The 17,159-nt window shown below is 41.6% G+C and overlaps 1 protein-coding gene across 6 annotated transcripts in view; it reads left to right on the top strand.

The window, feature by feature from the left end:
- The window catches only part of TFPI (tissue factor pathway inhibitor), a 106,751-nt gene that overhangs the window by 72,147 nt on the left and 17,445 nt on the right, over positions 1–17,159 (top strand). For all 6 annotated transcript variants that reach the window (XM_048869338.2, XM_048869345.2, XM_048869337.2 and 3 more), the window contains exon 3: positions 2,686–2,886. In XM_048869338.2, the coding sequence (XP_048725295.1) occupies positions 2,686–2,886 (201 nt within the window). The remainder of the gene's footprint in view (positions 1–2,685; positions 2,887–17,159) is intronic.

The following is a 17,159-nucleotide window of genomic DNA, read 5'->3' as shown; positions in this document are numbered from 1 at the left end:
TTGGCCAACAGCAATGCAGAGTTTTTACCATCGTGTCTTTAGCCTGACTTGGAGGGACCAGAAGTGCTTGGAGCTGGTCACTGTCTTGGAGGGACCAGACCGGATTAGCTTCTTAACTGAGACTGGGTACTCAGATTCCACTTAGTGTCAGTTGTGATGTGATGTCGGTTCTTGTCCCCTTTCTCTCTCGCCTTGTCCCTGGGCCATTGCATGGGAATCCTTGTGGGCAGTCTTAAGAGCGCTCAATGCTTTAATTGGCATAAGGAGAATAACCTACCCCCTGACTCTGACTAATTTTGGTGAGGAAAATCTTTCACTACCATATTCTATTTTGTGTTTGTTCTATGGGTAAGTAGAAGGCTTCAGTTTGAAGTGCTGTCAATCTGGCTTTCGATAAAAACACACGCATACACCTCTAAAACTTTTACAACCCTAGGAGGGAAAAAAGGGTGCACAGTATAATGTAAACAGTGAAAGAGCTTCATCCACAGGAGTACTTAACTGGGTCTTCAACTACAGTGCTGTCTTAACATCCCCATACAGTCTCAGCAGTACAGTCTAGCTGACAAGAGGTCTACTATAGTTAATATGTCAATATGTTAATACTATCAAGCTATTGCATATTAAAACATAGATTTCAGCTTTTCAACTCAAGTCAATTTACTTTAATATAAATATTCTAAAGTTGTGTACACCTTAATAATTTTACAGATCTACTTCTTAATAAAGTTAAAAAATAGGAGTGCTTGTGCAGTCCTATGAGTTGCAATGAATAGGTTTATGACTTAGTAGTGTGTGTTATTTAATAGAATGGTGCTGCCCTCTGGAGTACCATTCTGGTTTTGTTTGTTCAAAGGCTGCCTTCTATTTCAGTGCCAGGGTTTCCTACTCATTCTAGCCCATTTCCAGCAGCATTTGTCTGGTGTGTGGCGTCATCTTAATTATTTAATAGCATTAACATCTAAGAGATCTAAACAGAAACAACTACAAAGGCTCAACTGTGCCCAATATTTTTTGGGTGGAAGATAAGAGGGGGAGAATGGGAGGAGCCCTCTCCCTACCTCGCACCCTCTGCACGAGGGCTGGTTGCTGTCCATTGGGTGACTTCGGTACTGCTCTCTGCTAGTGCTCTGTGAGTGCTAGTTACCTGGAAGGAGGGTTGGAGAGCAGATTTGAGTTCACCAGGCATTGAACGAAGCACACACTTCACTCTTTCACAGAAACCAGAATTCTTCCTGCAGGTCCCAAGAAGTGCACAGTGTAGCAGCTGCTCTTTCACTTTTGCATCAGTAGCTGAGGAGAAATTTTGGCTAAGTCCCATTGCAGTGCAGTAAAAAAAAAAACCCTCACTTTTTTAAGCTCCAGTCTAGCCCCAAATGTCTACCTTCTCTGAGTGGCAGGTATTTTTTTCACTCAAATGGCAGGAAGTTCTATTTTACCTAGAGCAAAAAAAGGGTTGTTAAATCTAAGGGTCATCTAAAGGGAAGTAGGTGGTTTAAATAGAGTGGGTCAGAAAATGGATTTTCTATTCTGAACAAAAAAGGTACGATTTTAATTTATTTTCCAATTGAAATTAAAAGACACCCCCCCACACACACCAACATTAAAAAAAAATGCAAAACAAAATTCCAAAATGATTTTAATTTTGGGTCAATTGAAATAATTTTTTATTTTGATCATTTTTCTTTCTTTTTACTTTAGTGTGTAATATAAAGTAAATTTCAAAAGAAAAAGTCAAAGGAACACCATTGAAACTTACCACTTAGAAAATAGTGAAACAACCTTTTGTGACATTTTCAGAATAGCTTTTCAAGTTGTGTTCAAAAGAGAATTTCACCAAAATCTGTATAATTTGACAAAAAAAATTGGTTCAATCAAAAAAAAGTTTTGATCGAAAACTGTTTTGATGACAGTTTTTCAACTGTCTAGTTGTAGATGTTTAGTCTTAAACCTGTATGCAGACTATAACACAAGAACTAGGGATCATCCAATGAAATTAGTAGGCAGCAGGTTTAAAACAAACAAAAGGAAGTACTTATTCACACAACCCACAGTCAACCTGTGGAACTCATTGCTAGGGATGTCATGAAGGCCAAAATTATAATGGGGTTCAAAAAAGAACTAGATAAATTCATGGAGGATAGGTCCATCAATAGTTATTAGCCGGGATGATCAGAGATGCAATCCCATGCTCTGAGCGTCCCTAGCTTCTGTTTGCCAGAAGCTAGGAGGGATGACAGCAGATGGATGACTCACTAATTGCCCTGGTCTATTCATTCCCTCTGAAATATCTTGTACTAGCCACTGTCAGAAGACAGGTGCTGAGCTAGATGAACCATTGGTCTGACCCAGTGTGGCCCTTCTTATGTTCTAAAATTTGAGCTGTTTTGATAGGATATAGAAATCCTTCAGCAATCAGAGTTCCACTCCCAGAACTGGGGTTCCAATACATTATTTTTTATAATCACATATTAAAACTGTACAAAACATCAAGGGCTAAACATTGTGCCATGCCTTTCAAAGAGTGCAAGGGCAAGGGGGCAGAGTAAAGGTAAAATGGTCTTGGGGTCAGATCTGTAATCTGGGCCAGAGTTTAAATCTCTAAACCCCTTAAAGATATACCTAAATTTCCAAACTAACTGCACAACATTGAGTGTCATATGACCTTTCTCCCCACCATCATAGGTGCTGCTTTACCACCTCTCAAGCTAGGAAATTCAATCTGTGCTTTGAAGGCGGATGGCGGTGAATGTAAAGCAATATATACAAGGTATTACTTCAACATTCAAACCCGCCAATGTGAGATGTTTGAATACGGTGGATGCCATGGCAATGAGAACAACTTCATAACACTAGAAGAATGCCAGGAGATGTGCGTGGTATCAGGTCAGTATCCTTTCTCCTGTCCTCCTGCACGTTCTTTATATTCGTCTGGTGTCTTATATCTAGACTGTGAGCTCTTAGGGGCAGAGACCATCTCTTGTTTGTTTCCCAGAACCATGGGGCCTCCTGCCTGTCGGGGCTATCTCAATAATAATACTAATCACAATAATACTGTTATAACTGGTGGGGGTCACCACATGCTACTGCTACATAGTGCGCCCTGCCACAATGGCACTGCTCTGGGACCGGAGAGAGCTCGAATAAAGCTAGTTTAAGTAGGCCTAGTCAAGCTGTAATTCTACCCCGTGATTACAGTGTAGACGCACTCTAATTAGTGTGAGCAAATCTTCTGTCTTGGGAAGACATGGTGTGAAGGTTTTTTATGCAAGGTTCTGGGTAAGGGTAGCTGTGTAAAATCAATTCTTGAGGCAGACGCTGCTGAAGGAAGGGATTGTCTACATGCTGATAAACCCCTCTGTTCCGGGACCGGTGTAAATAAGGTTAATCTTAAAATAACCCAGACTTACATCCCCAGCTTCTCCTACACTGAGAAGACAATCTGCAAGACCTCAGACATTTGCTACAGCTGCTTGGCAAATGGGGCAGAAATAATCATTAATACTGCTCACTAGTAATATCCTTAATCATTGTTTCTCTGTAATGCCTGTAATTGCTCAGTTTTACAGTCCGAATGAGGCTCCATCAGCTAACTGGTAGAAACAAAGTAATAGGGTGCATACCAAGATATACTGTTAAGATGCCAAATGTGCAGTTATGCTGTCATTCTGGATGAAATGTGTGTAGTGTTTACTCTGCTATTGAAATGGGTGGGAAATTGAATGGCTTGATAATTTTTTTGTAAGAACTGAACACCTAAACCTCCTGCTCACTTCCAAAGGGCCTGTAGGTGTGCCACACCTTTAAAAATTACACCTTAAATTCAACATAATTAGGAAAACTCCTCATACAGCATATTAAAATCTCATATCAATCACAGAAGTCATTTTGATGTGATGGTGGTATATCCCCTATTTCCTTGTTTATCTCTCATAGATGTCAGCAATTTGTGGTTGGGAAGTATCGCTTTGTCTGAACTTGATACTAAACTGAATATTGTGTAAGGAGGATCTACTACAGTTTCATACAAATGATGTATGAATCCATTAAGATTAAAGGATTCATCTAATCCTGTGTCCTTAACAGAAATCGACTTTTAGTCACAAACCTTCTGTTGCCCAATTGCAAAATATGGCATTAAATAGTAATGGGCCCAGGAAACCCACTGACATAAGGGATTAAGTCATTCCTAGGCTGAGAACTGCACAGACCGTTTGAGATAGATTCATAACTAAGCTGTCTTGTCTTTTTGTGAAACAATCTGAGGGCCCTTCTGATAGGTTTCTGTGCAAACGTCAGTAAGTGTCATTTTGTTTGTCCTCACCATGTTCAAAGCATGCCCCTGTAACAGGCCTCCTCATATCTCTGGAAATATGCTGATGTAGTCTAGGCATCAGGCCAGAATTGCAGGATAAAAACTGACCTCCTGGGAATAGTATGTGTCACCTTTATGCTTGGCAAAAAAATTTATCTCATAAAAAAATACTTAATTCTGGAAAATCATTTAGAAACTAGTTCACAATAAGAATTCAAAAGACCCTTTTCTGCTGTTCTGACCCAGAGATGCTGCAGCTTTAAGAAGACGCAGTTTACAGCATTGTGCTGTGTCTGTGTTACATGCTAGATGCAAAGGGCAATCTGTTTTCTTCTCCATCACCAGTCATGTCTATCAATTCGGAGTCTGTCACTAAGGCCTGACCCAAAGCCCAGTGAAGTCAATGGAAGTCTTTCTCTTGATTTCTGTGGGCCCTAGATGACATCCTAAATGTGTCTGTGTCCATATAAAAACTGCCAAGAGCAGGGGTGGGCAAACTATAGCCCGGGAGCTGCATCTGGCCCTTCAGATATTTTATTCCGGCCCTCAAGCACCTGCTGGGGAGTAGGGTCCGGGGCTTGCCCCGCTCCGGTGCTCCAGTAGGGGAGTGAGATCAGGGAACCGTGGCTAATGGGAGCTGCAGGAGCAGCGCCTCTGGATGGGGCAGCGAGCAGAGTTGCGGGGCAGCGAGCGGAGCTGCCTGGCCGCGCCTCCGTTTAGGAGCCGGAGGCTGGACATGCCACTGCTTCTGGGAGCTGCTTGAGGTAAGTGCCGCTCGGAGCCTGCACCCCTGACCCCCTCCCACGCCCCAACCTCCTGCCCCAGATCTGATCCCCCTCCTGCCATCTGAACCCCTCGGTCCCAGCCCAGAGCACCCTTCTGCACCCCAAACCCTCATCCCCAGAGCCCACACCCCCAGCTGGAACCCTTACTCCCCCAGACCCCAACCCTGTGCCCCAGCCCGGAGCCCCTTCCTGCACACTGAACTCCTCATTTCTGAGCCCACCACAGAGCCCGCACCCCCAGCCGGAGCCCTCACACCCTCCCACACCCCAACCCCCAATTATGTGAGCATTCATGGCTCGCCATACTATTTCCATACCCAGATGTGGCCCTCAGTCAAAAAAGTTTGCCCACCCTGGCTAAGAGCCATGTCACTAGCCCAATCCCAAACAGCTTCTTAATGTGCCTATTTTCCCTCTAAGTGTAGAATGATGAGAGGGGAGAAGAGATAAGAGAGCAGGTGTGCAGGTCACCTCAAGGGCTAAAATGTTTCTTGCTGATACTTAGCACTTACTGTATATAGTGCTTCTCCTCATAGTTTGCGAACATTAACTAATCCTCCCAGGAACTAGGTACCATAAATAAATATTCTGTTACCTCTTTATTACAGGTAGGGAAATAAAGGTAGAGAGTTTAACACTTAGTCACCTCCATAGAATGAATTTGGGTCAAAGCCAGGATTACAGATGAGGGATTGTCGTTTCAAAAGTAACAAGGTATATTGCTTCCTTAATGAATAGTGGGGGTAGGCATAGGATTAAGAACCTGGATTTTATTTCAATGATTTGCTGTGTGACCATGGGGAAGTCATTTAACTGCTCTTTGATTTAGTTTCCCCATCTGTCATATGGTGGTGAGGATTCCTATCTAATGGGGTGTTTGAGGCCTAACTGGTCTGAAGTAGTGGGCTAAATTCAGTAAGCAAGGTCAACTAAAAAGAAGGAACTCTCATGGAAGCCTGAGTTTAAGAATGACATATGTGCTGAAGTATGTTAACAGATATACATATCAATAGTATACCTTGCACCAATTTTGCATTCAGTGGGTGGGCAATGTACATGTTGAGGGGGCAGAAGTTAACAGACAAGCAACTCACATGAAGATTAAGTTATTTTACCACCCTCCTGCTAATTCCGTTGCCACCTACTGCGTCCTTGGATTCTCCCAGACAGTTGTACTCATTTTGTACACTCACTGAATGCCAAATCAGTGCAGCTTACATCATTAACCACTTACACCTTTTTTCTGATCAGTCTGCACCAGTCTATTGTATTATCGAACTTAGTTCTACACTTAGCCCACTAGAACATCCCCTACCCCACCGCAAACTGTCTGATTTCCTATCAGGTCAAATGTTTGAATTTCAAATTTTAGAACCAATGTGGGTTTAATGATAATTTTTTAAAAATATTCTATTTTATGAGGATTCTGCTTTGAAGCTGTCATGTCGCACACTAAGCTACCTCTGATGACATAGAAATTTCACTGCAAAATTTCAACAATGATCTGTGACAATGATAATGACTGTGTCACTACTAACCCTTCCATCAGCAGATCTTTCAGTGTAGCTTTCTGGACAATGGACTAGTTTAAGACTCTGTTTTATTGGCTTCTGCTCAGACTCAGAACTGAGCCTCCAAGGCAGAAATTCCTCTAAAAGTGAAGTTGCAACAGCGGAAAGCAGCCTAAATCTGTTCTTAGGGGTTTCAGATGAGTAGTTTGCCCTGTATTTACCCTGGTGTCATTGAGATTAAAAACTGAAGTTCAGCCAGCAGCAAGTGCATGTAAAAATGATGTACCAAAAATAATGATATGCTAATATGTGACAGATGAGATACCCATGATGCTGGAGCCACCGAAGATTCTATAGCAATTAAGGTAGCATTAATCAGCATTTCAGAGTGTGAAAGAACAGGCTGAATAAATTCAGAAAGATGCTTTTCTTGTAGACACTGAAAGCTACATTCAAACAAATGTGATTCTACTGAGCTCAATGAAGCTGTGCCAATCTACCCCAGTTCTAACTGAGCTCAGTAACCCCACTGGAGAATCACTTCTGAATGGGTTGAGGAGGGGTGTACAGCCTTTACATCATCTTTTGAATTTCCTTTTCCTGCAGTGCAGATAGTAGTTGGTATCTTTGCAGCCATGTGCCCAGAATTATTTTTTGTAGAAGTTAATACAGTTTATCAAAGGCCTTTACAAAGTTGTTTTTTTCCTCTATTCCTTTTAAATACAGATTTCTATGGGGTTTTTCCCTACCTATTTGGATGTTCATTAGCCTACAATAATACTGTACAATTCAAATGTTTTTTTAGCCTTGTTTTTTAAAATAATCATTTTAAGAAACTTCCAGATGTAGGAGGGAGATTGTTGTTGGCAGGAAATCCAGCCAGGACAGGAGTTCAACTCAGGTGAACATGAAACCTGGAATCTCTTGATCCAGTACACAAAGCCAGCATGAGTAATCACATCCAAGTCCATTCCCACTTCTTATCTTTCCTTTCTTGGTTGCTCCAGACTGCCCCGTCAATCTCTTTAGCTATTTGTCCTACATAGAATTAAATCTTATGGGTTCACTGAGGAATATTTATGGAGTTCTTTTTTTAATTTGCTAAAAGTCTGATTCAGGAAAGCACTAAAGCATAGGCTTAAAGTCAATGGAATGACTTTGCTGCCTAAAGTCAAACACATGCGTAAGTGCTTAGATACATCAAAACCTAAGTGAAGATTATGTGAAAGATTTTGTGCTCCACAAAGCAGATGAGTCCCTGGCCCCCGTAAACGCATATTGGTTATCATCATATATTTCTGTAACAAACGTGTCTTTGAATCACAAATAACTAATACTATTTTTCATTACAACTTATGTAATATAAATGTAAATTTTAAAAAGAAAAATATAAATTAGTCAAAGTGTATCATTCCTATTTGGCATAGATCTTGTATATTTAACAACCATTGGGATTTCTAGACCAAAATTCCTCCTTTAGGGTCATATTCATAAATTTGTGTCAGGAGTTTAATTTAATTTATCCTGTAAGCAACCAATCCAGAAATTATTTTCAATATTTATTAAGCTTTCATAAAAGAAACCCATACAAACTCAGTTATAATTGGAGCCATTGAAAATCAAAGGCCATGTAAGTATTTATCCTAAAAAAAAATCTTTATTCTCCACCAAAATTATCCAAAGGGAAAAACATTTGTTTAAAGGAGTCTTTATCAGTTGTACAATGGCATACAACTTTTTGATTAGAAAAATATGTTTGTAGTCATGGGGATTTGTGCTACTCAAAAACACAAAGCACATATATCAGAATAGCAAACAAAACTCCTTTCTTGATTTGTTTTTGATGCTAAAAAGGTCATGATTTTGGAATGTGAGGATTAGCCTCATGCTTTCTCTCCACCAGACTGACACTTGGCACATTTCCGTTGTCATCAGGACTTGGGATTCAGCTGGAACACCAAAGCATTTTCTCTCTCCTCTTCTGATACCAGGTCCAGGGTAGGGAAGTCTCTTGCATGTACCTCATGCCAACATGTAACCCTCTGGTCACTTGGAATGGTCCAGCATGATAGAGGAGATACGAGTAAGGAAAGAAAGGTTGATACATAATGAATCAAGGGTGAAGATTTTACAGGAGTCATGTGCATGTGTAATCAGTAAGGTTCCATGGGAGGAACTCGATCTCACCACATGGTTCTTTTCTCCTCAATCTAATGCAGTTGGGTTGTTAGAGACAGTCTGAGGCAGGAAGAAGAGGGCAGCTCCCTAAACTCCAAAGGCAAAAGGTGTTGGGGCAAATCCTGGTAAAGCTTTTAAAGGTGGTATAAAACTAATCTTTGCTGTCTTCTGATCCAATCCCCCCATGCCAGAATCTCAGCTGGGGTAAATTGGCATAGTTTCATAGACTGAAATGGAACCAGTTGAGAATCTGACCCCTGTGTATAGGTCTGGCCTCAGGCCTATTTAAGATACCTAGTAGGTAACCTAACAGCAGCTCTGTGGCAGATGCTAATGGACCAAAGGGGCTGAATTTGCAGACAGGGATGGGCACAACATAGGAGCATCTGTTGTGCCTTCTCTACACCAGTAACTAGGAAGGTGACAGGTAGTATAGGGGCCAGATACAATGGCTTTATGGCCAAAATTCACCTTCAGTGCCAGTTAACCATAAACCCAGGTTAACGGGCTAGTTAATCTAGTTTCTCCAGCATGATTCAGTAGAACTGAATCTTATTGTTGAATCTGGTGCTCCAACTATAATATCTCAGCATTATTTTAACTGCTTAAATACATCTTAATGTTGCCAGTGTTTCAACACAGATATATCTATGCTGCAAACAAATGTTTGTTGTTAATATTTTAAATTTAGGAATTAAAGAAAATTCGCAAAATGAGAAATGCTTGTTTAAAAGAGAAATGTATCAGAAATAAACACCTAAGAGATACCCATGAAATGTCCACTGCCACAGCACTTCAGCAATAATGGGATGTGCATGCATCTTCCATGGACCTCTCACATAAACCCCAGAAATGAAAGATGCTTTGGAGCAAGCACTGAACAAAGGCCTGACATGACATAAGTAATTAAGCAGATGAGGGAGGCCTTATTTCTTAGAAGATAGGATTAGGGAGGTAAATTAATTATTAGGCTGAAAATGGAAGGTTTGTGCTAAATAGAAGTAAATAGGTCAGTAGGCTAAGAATACAAAATTTCTGAGCCAGCTAAGATAAGAGGGAGAACAGCCAGGGAATCATTTACTACTAACAAAATAAGAAGCGGGGGTGAGGGGAGCTTGGCTGCCGCTGGGTGCGGAGCCTGCAGCAGGAGCCCCAGGAGCCATCAGGACCAAGCTTCTGCCTCCACAGCTGCCCAGCCCTGGGGGCCCCTGTCGTTGGGGGACCCCATGCCAGGGCACCCTGTGTTTTACTCTAAATCCACCTCTGCAACAGAGAGATAAAGAAAGGGAAATACAAACTTGGCAGAGAAGTAAATTACTTTTAAAGGCAATTTTCATGTTTGTTCAATTTGTACTGATATGAGTAGAATTACACACAGGTCCTAATTCTCAGTTCAGTGTCCTATATATCCATCTTAGAAAAGCTGTCTCATTTTTCTTGTATTGGAAAATACCTACGGTGGATGATTCTGTGCCTGATTGCAGAGCAAAGCTACTCAGAAATGTTGTTAGCTTACACAGGAGAAATTAACTCAGCAGTATATTTGGGTAATATGGTAGAACCAATAGCAAGAGAAACTATTGAACTGGCTGTTAATGAAATAAGTCCAGAGCTGTACAGTCACAATAAATCTTTCCTGTTTTGTGCCAGAAGAGTAGAGATCACATGCCAAAAACTGAAGATTCCGCCAGAACAGAGGCTCAGCTTAAATGTATTTCCCAAATTTAAAAACATAGTAAGAGAACCAAAAAAGAGCCACCATTGTTAAACAAAGTAAAAGAAGCAGTGAGATGCAAAAAGGCATCCTTTTAAAAAATGGAAGTTAAATCCTAGCGAGGAAAATAGAAAGGAGCATAAACACTGGCAAATGAAGTATAAAAATACAATTAGGAAATCCAAAAAAGAATTTGAGGAACAGTTAGCCAAAGACTCAAAAAGTAATAGCAATTTTTTTAAGTACATCAGAAGCAGGAAGCCTGCTAAACAACCAGTGGAGCCACTGGACAATCAAGGTACTAAAGGAGCACTCAAGGACCATAAGGCCATTGTGGAGAAACTAAATGAATTCTTTGCATCGGTCTTCACGGCTGAGGATGTGAGGGAGATTCCAAAACCTGAGCCGTTCTTTTTTTGTGACAGATCTGAGGAACTGACCCAGATTGAGGTATCATTAGAGGAGGTTTTGGAGCAAATTGATAAATTAAACAGCAATAAGTGACCAGGACCAGATGGTATTCAGCCGAGAGTTCTGAAGGAACTCAAATGTGAAATTGCAGAACTACTAACTGTAGTCTGTAACCTATCATTTAAATCAGCTTCTGTACCAGATGACTGGAGGATAGCTAATGTGAAGCCAATTTTTAAAAAGGGCTCCAGAGGTGATCCCGGCAATTACAGGCCTGTAAGCCTGACTTCAGTATTAGGCAAACTGGTTGAAACTGTAATAAAGAACAATATTGTCTGACATATAGATGAACATAATTTGTTGAGGAAGAGTCAACATGGTTTTAGTAAAGGGAAATCATGACTCCCGGTCTACTAGAATTCTTTGCAGGGGTCAACAAAGGGGATGCAGTGGATATAGTGTACTTAGATTTTCAGAAGGCTTTTGACAAGGTCCCTCACCAAAGGCTCTTAAGCAAAGTAAGCGGTCATAAGAGGATAAGAGGAAAGGTTCTCTCATGGATTGGTAACTGGTTAAAAGATAGGAAACAGAGGGTAGGAATAAATGTTCAGTTTTCAGAGTGGAGAGAGGTAAATAGTGGTGTCCCTCAGGGGTCTGTTCTGGGACCAGTCATATTCAACATATTCATAAATGATCTGGAAAAAGGGGTAAACAGTGAGGTGGCAAAGTTGCAGATGATACAAAATTACTAAAGATAGTTAAGACCCAGGCAGACCTCGAAGAGTTACAAAAGGATCTCTCAAAACCGGGTAACTGGGCAACAAAATGGAAGATGAAATTTAATGTTGATAAATGCAAAGTAATGCACATTGGGAAGCATAATCCCAACTACACATATAAAATGATGGGGTCTAAATTAGCTGTTCACACTCAAGAAAGAGCTCTTGCAGTCATTGTGGATAGTTCTCTGAAAACATCCACTCCATGTGCAGCGGCAGTCCAAAAAGCAAACAGAATACTAGGAATAATTAAGAAAGGGATAGATAATAGGACAGAAAATATCATGTTGCCTCTATATAAATCCATGGTACTCCCACATCTTGAATACTGTGTGCAGATGTGGTCGCCCAATCTCAAAAAAGATATATTGGAATTGAGAAAGGTTCAGAAAAGGGCAACAAAAATTATTAGGGGTATAGAACAGCTGCCATATGAGTTGAGATTAATAAAGCTGGGTCTTTTCAGCTTGGAAAAGAGACGGCTAAGGGGAAATATGATTGAGATCTATAAAATCATGACTGGAGTAGAGAAAGTAGATAAGGAAGTGTTGTTTATTACTTCTCATAACACAAGAACTAGGGGTCACCAAATGAAATTAATAGGCAGCAGGTTTAAAACAAATAAAAGGAAGTATTTTTTCACACAATGCACAGTAAACCTGTGAAACTCCTTACCAGAGGATGTTGTGAAGGCAAGACCATAACAGGGTTAAAAAAAAAGAACTAGATTAATTGATGGAGAATAGGTCCATCAATGGCTATGAGCCAGATGGGCAGGAATGTTTGCCAGAAGCTGGGAATGAGTGACAGGAGATGGATCACTTGATGATTACCTGTTCTGTTCATTCCTTCTGGGGCCCCTGGCACTGGTCACGGTCAGAAGACAGGATAATGGGCTAGATGGACCTTTGGTCTGACCCAGTAGGGCCATTCTTATGTTCTGGCATGAAACTTGCAATCAATGTGGGGAAGTAGACTGTAGTGAAACAGTCTGATGTTACCATCCAGAAAATAGAAAGGTTGTGGGTTATACATAAGTGTAGAGGGGGTTTGGCCGGGGCTTGCCCCTTTCCAGGGCGGTGGGAAACCACACCGCCTCACTACTTTCTTCCAGTTGCTGATGGGGAATTAGCCTGTCCACGGTAGTCTCTCGCCGCAGCAGCAATAGAGGCAAACACAGACAGTCATTCGCACCCCGTCCATGGTCATCGGGCAATAGCGAGTCAAGGAGCTAAGCAACAGTTTATGTAATTAGCAGGCTGAGGCCCGGGGTCAGGGCAGGGCAAACAAGAATCAATGGTTCAGGCCCTCAGGCAGGTGCTGAGCCCAGACAGGTAAACAACAAGCCCAGGCTCTTGGCTCTGAAGGGCCTGGGAGAGGGGGAGACTGACACCCACAAGCTGGGTGGCAGGGGGGCCGCAGGCCCACCCACTCCCCTGTATCCCAGACTGGGGTCCTAGTAGCGGCAGATGGCCTGCTGCTGAGTCAGTGGGGATCCTGGCCGCAACACACTGACATAGGCACTGGTGGTGCTGCAGCCAGACTAGGGTCGGCTGCCCCCGGGCTACTTCCGAACTTCCCCTCTGGTGGTACCTGAGTCCAGATGGTCTCCTCCAGGGGGGTCAAACACCATGGAATCCTCTAGGTAACTGGCGAGGGGCAGGCTGGGCAGCTCTTCCGGGCTCTGGTCAGCCTCGGGTGTTGGCAGGTCAGGCCAGTCCTCGGATCCGCCATAGATCGTCAGGGTCTCCCAACCATGAGCTAGGCTGGTGGCGTCTGACCTCTCCAGCAGCTGCTCCTTGAGTGAGTTCTGGGGTCAGGCTTTTATACGTCTGTCTTGCACCTTGACCTCTGGGGGACAGACGCAGGATTCACTGGCTCCGCCCACTCTGTTGTGGGAGGGGCTTATCCCTCTCCTGGGCGGCGGGGAACCACACTGCCTCACTACAATAAGGCACAAGCTTCTGCTAACAGGAAGGGCCAGAAATATGTTCAATGAAAGATAGCCACTTCACTGTGTTTTTGTTGTCTTTGAGGAATAATTTTTTAAAATGATGCCACCTGGATTATCCCAGGGGAAGAAGGAGAATGCATCACAGTGGAACTTCATATTGATTCTGCTGTCCTGATAGTTTTAAAAGTCCAAAATGAAATTATGGCATGATGCTTTCAAAAGAACAAATATGTCAAAGACTGCCCAGAAAGAGAAGTTACTGTTAGGATGAAGTGCAATAAAAACCAGTGCCAGAAGGTAAGTACTTATGAGAACCTCTATAAATGAAGAGCCATGGAAAGTTATGATACTATAGAAATGTTTATTATTAATCATATTCAAGAGGAACTAAAAAAAGACTATTAAAATTATGTCTGAAGTCAACACTTCAATGGTGTTCTCTTATAGGGTGTTCTCGATTCCCTTTTATTTATCTTAGCCGGGGTCAGACATTGGGTCAGATTCATCCTAAAACCTGCAGCAGTGGAAAGAAGCTGTAAACTGCCCTCTGCCACTGGTGATCTGAAGGAGGCTAGAATCTTGCAAAAAGAGAATAGTGCAGTTAGGGTGGGGATGTGTCCGGGGAATGTGCTGATTCATAAAGCATGTGAATCATTGGCCTGTGACACCTTAACTTTGTAAATTAATGCTGCTTCCTTTTGGCAGTAATCTCCAATGAAGAGCAGCAGCTGTGCCACTGTCTACCCTCTTTCAGGATGCACATCACTAAAGGCACAGTGGATGTGTCAATTACACCTGTTCTAGCATCAGTGACTTTTTTTAGCTTATTAAATTTTTATATAAAAATACCAAACAGAATGTAAGAAGTAAGTTGGAAACCTGCTACTATGATACATGGAAATGAGCTCGATGAATTGTTTATATGGCACTAAATGTGTATATGGTGATTTCACAGAGCAAATAAAGATTGAGTCCCTTCCTGAACAGTTTCCTTACTGAGGCCCCCTATTCTGCAATTTGTTGCCTGAGATGAACTGCTGCATCCTGGCAAAGCCCCATGAAGCAGCCCACTGCAGGCAGTGAATTGCAGGTGAAGCTTCAGTTAAGAAGAACAGGAGAAAATTGCTATGTCAGGGGATGGGGACAAGCTGAGTCTGAGCACAGTAGGGTTATGTGGTCACATAAGAAACTAGCATGTATATACAGATAGATGAACTTTTATTTAGTTAAAATTGGTTAAATTGATTGCAGCATAGCTTATAAGCAACCTTGAAGGAATAGGTTATAAGAAGGAACTTACAGGAAAGGAGGTGGTTAACTGAAGGTGGAAGGAAGGTTGGAAATGGGCCTGGAAGAAGAACATAAAGGGGACATTAAGAGAAGTGATTTTCCCTGTTTTCTCAGTTTGTAACATGCTTTCTCCTTTTAAGTGGCTGGTCCCCACACAGGATAAGAGCCTGTTTCTGCTACCTGGTTATAGTTACACCTCTAGATCTAGTGGTAGAGGTCTGTGCTTTGCTTTTGACAATCTCAGCTTCAATTCTTGCTGATAACCATGGCAGAGATTGTTACATTCAGACTTTGCCTATGAATTGGTTAATCGTGGTTTTTCCAGATTTATTTGTTGTTCAAAATTGTCTGACAAATAGTTTGCACAAATAGATTTGGGCCTATGCATTCACAAACTTTTCATAAAGTCACAGGTTTTGATCCCTGATTAGATGACCTAAAGTGAGTAATTCTGAGGTGAATGTTTGTGCATGGTTACAAATGAAAGTTTCCTCCCTGTAGTGTTCATGTAAACAAGGGATTTGCTTGAATGTTCATGGATGAACAAACATGGTCAGTTCAAGTCACAATTTGGACTGAGTGAACATGTTCAAGAATACTTCCCACAATTCACCCAGCTCTAATTCAAATGTACTACTTTGATGCAAATATTTTTTTCAAAGCTGATAGTCCTAAGAATGGAATGTACCTAATACTTAACACATACTGTAACTGGAGAATCTTTCCAGGGCTGGAGGCTTCTTGGACGTATATTAGCATCATGTTTTTCTATTGAAATATGAAGTATATTTAGAATTTTTTTCTAATGAGTAATGTTGACAAATTCAGTATTTTAAACTACAGACCTTGGATTTAGCATCCAAGAATTTGTTTTATATTAATGTAACAGAAGGATTTGCAAGCTTTTTTCAACACTGTAACATAACGTTAAATCAGCTGAGGTAGTCTCATTTTAACAGATCTCTGTGTATTGTTCTATGTTTAGCACATTGTAGTCCAGTGACTATTTCAAAGAGGGGGATTCAATTCTACATTAAATCTGTCCACTGAGAATCTTTCCATTGACGACTTCTATGGGCTTTGGCTCAGGCTCCAATACTGGGATTTGATTATGGGAGCAAAATGGAAAATACCTTGGAGTTCATGCAACTCTAAAATGAATGAACTTCAAATTCCTAGACAGTATGCCAGTGGGTCAAGTGAGAATTCATTTTTTATGTCAAATATCCCAGTTCTTAAATGTAACCATGGGTTGAAGGAAGGGCACTTTTAAAACAAATAATATTGAGCTTATTTTGTAATATCAGTGGAACGGATAGGATCAGCACTTTGAAAATATTGAGATATATTGTGCCCATCCCTGCATGTGTGTGAATGGGGGAAAGGGGAGAGGGCACAAGGAGCTTCCCCAAACACCTTGCACCACAACAAAGGGTCTAAAGACAATCCAAGTTCTTGGGTGCCCTGCTAATATGCGCAGCTGTGCTGCAACAGCTGAACAATTGCTGTGATTGGACCACGTGTACATGGAGACTCGAATCCATGTTAGTACCGTTCTTGGAGAACCATATCTAAACCTGGCTCTTGCTAGAAAAAAAAATTATTCTGTTTTAAATCTCAGAGTAGACAAATTCTGACCTTATGAGATTACTACCAAAAAGGTTTTTTGAGGGCTATGCTCAGTGTATGTGGACCAGGGAAATGGTTACTTCCCTCCTAGCAATGTTTAAACACCATTCTGTGTTTAGAGGTGCTCAGTGATGGCTTTTTCAAATCTCAGTGTAGACAGGCGGTTAAAATTTTCAAGAGCCTTGGTTACTTAGGGGCATAAGTGCCTAAGTCACTTTGGAGAATGGACTTGGAATCCTAGGTATCATCGAAAGTCTGTCAGTATATAAGGTGGTGGAGTGGGCTGTCTGAAGAGGGGAGCAGTTGCCACAATCTCTCTAAATCTCTCAATCTCTCTCACAATCTCTCTCTTGTCTATATAGATAACCCAGATCCAGCTCCTCTGGTATGTGGGGTATTGGTTGCCTGGTACAGATGAGCCACTGTCTGCCAATGACATGTAAAGCATTCTGTCTATTGAACCTGTGCTGTGCAGAATTAGATGACATGGGGTGAAATCCTCACTCCATTGAAGTCAGTGGGAATTTTGCCTTTGTCTTCAGTGGGGCCAGGAATTTCTCCCCCTCTCCTCCTCCCACCGCAATGTACTTAAC

This window comes from Caretta caretta, chromosome 11, assembly GCF_965140235.1.
Source record: "Caretta caretta isolate rCarCar2 chromosome 11, rCarCar1.hap1, whole genome shotgun sequence".
Classification (NCBI taxonomy): Eukaryota; Metazoa; Chordata; order Testudines; family Cheloniidae; genus Caretta; species Caretta caretta.
The sequence above is the reverse complement of the archived record's forward strand: the minus strand, read 5'-3'. Positions and strand labels throughout refer to the sequence as shown.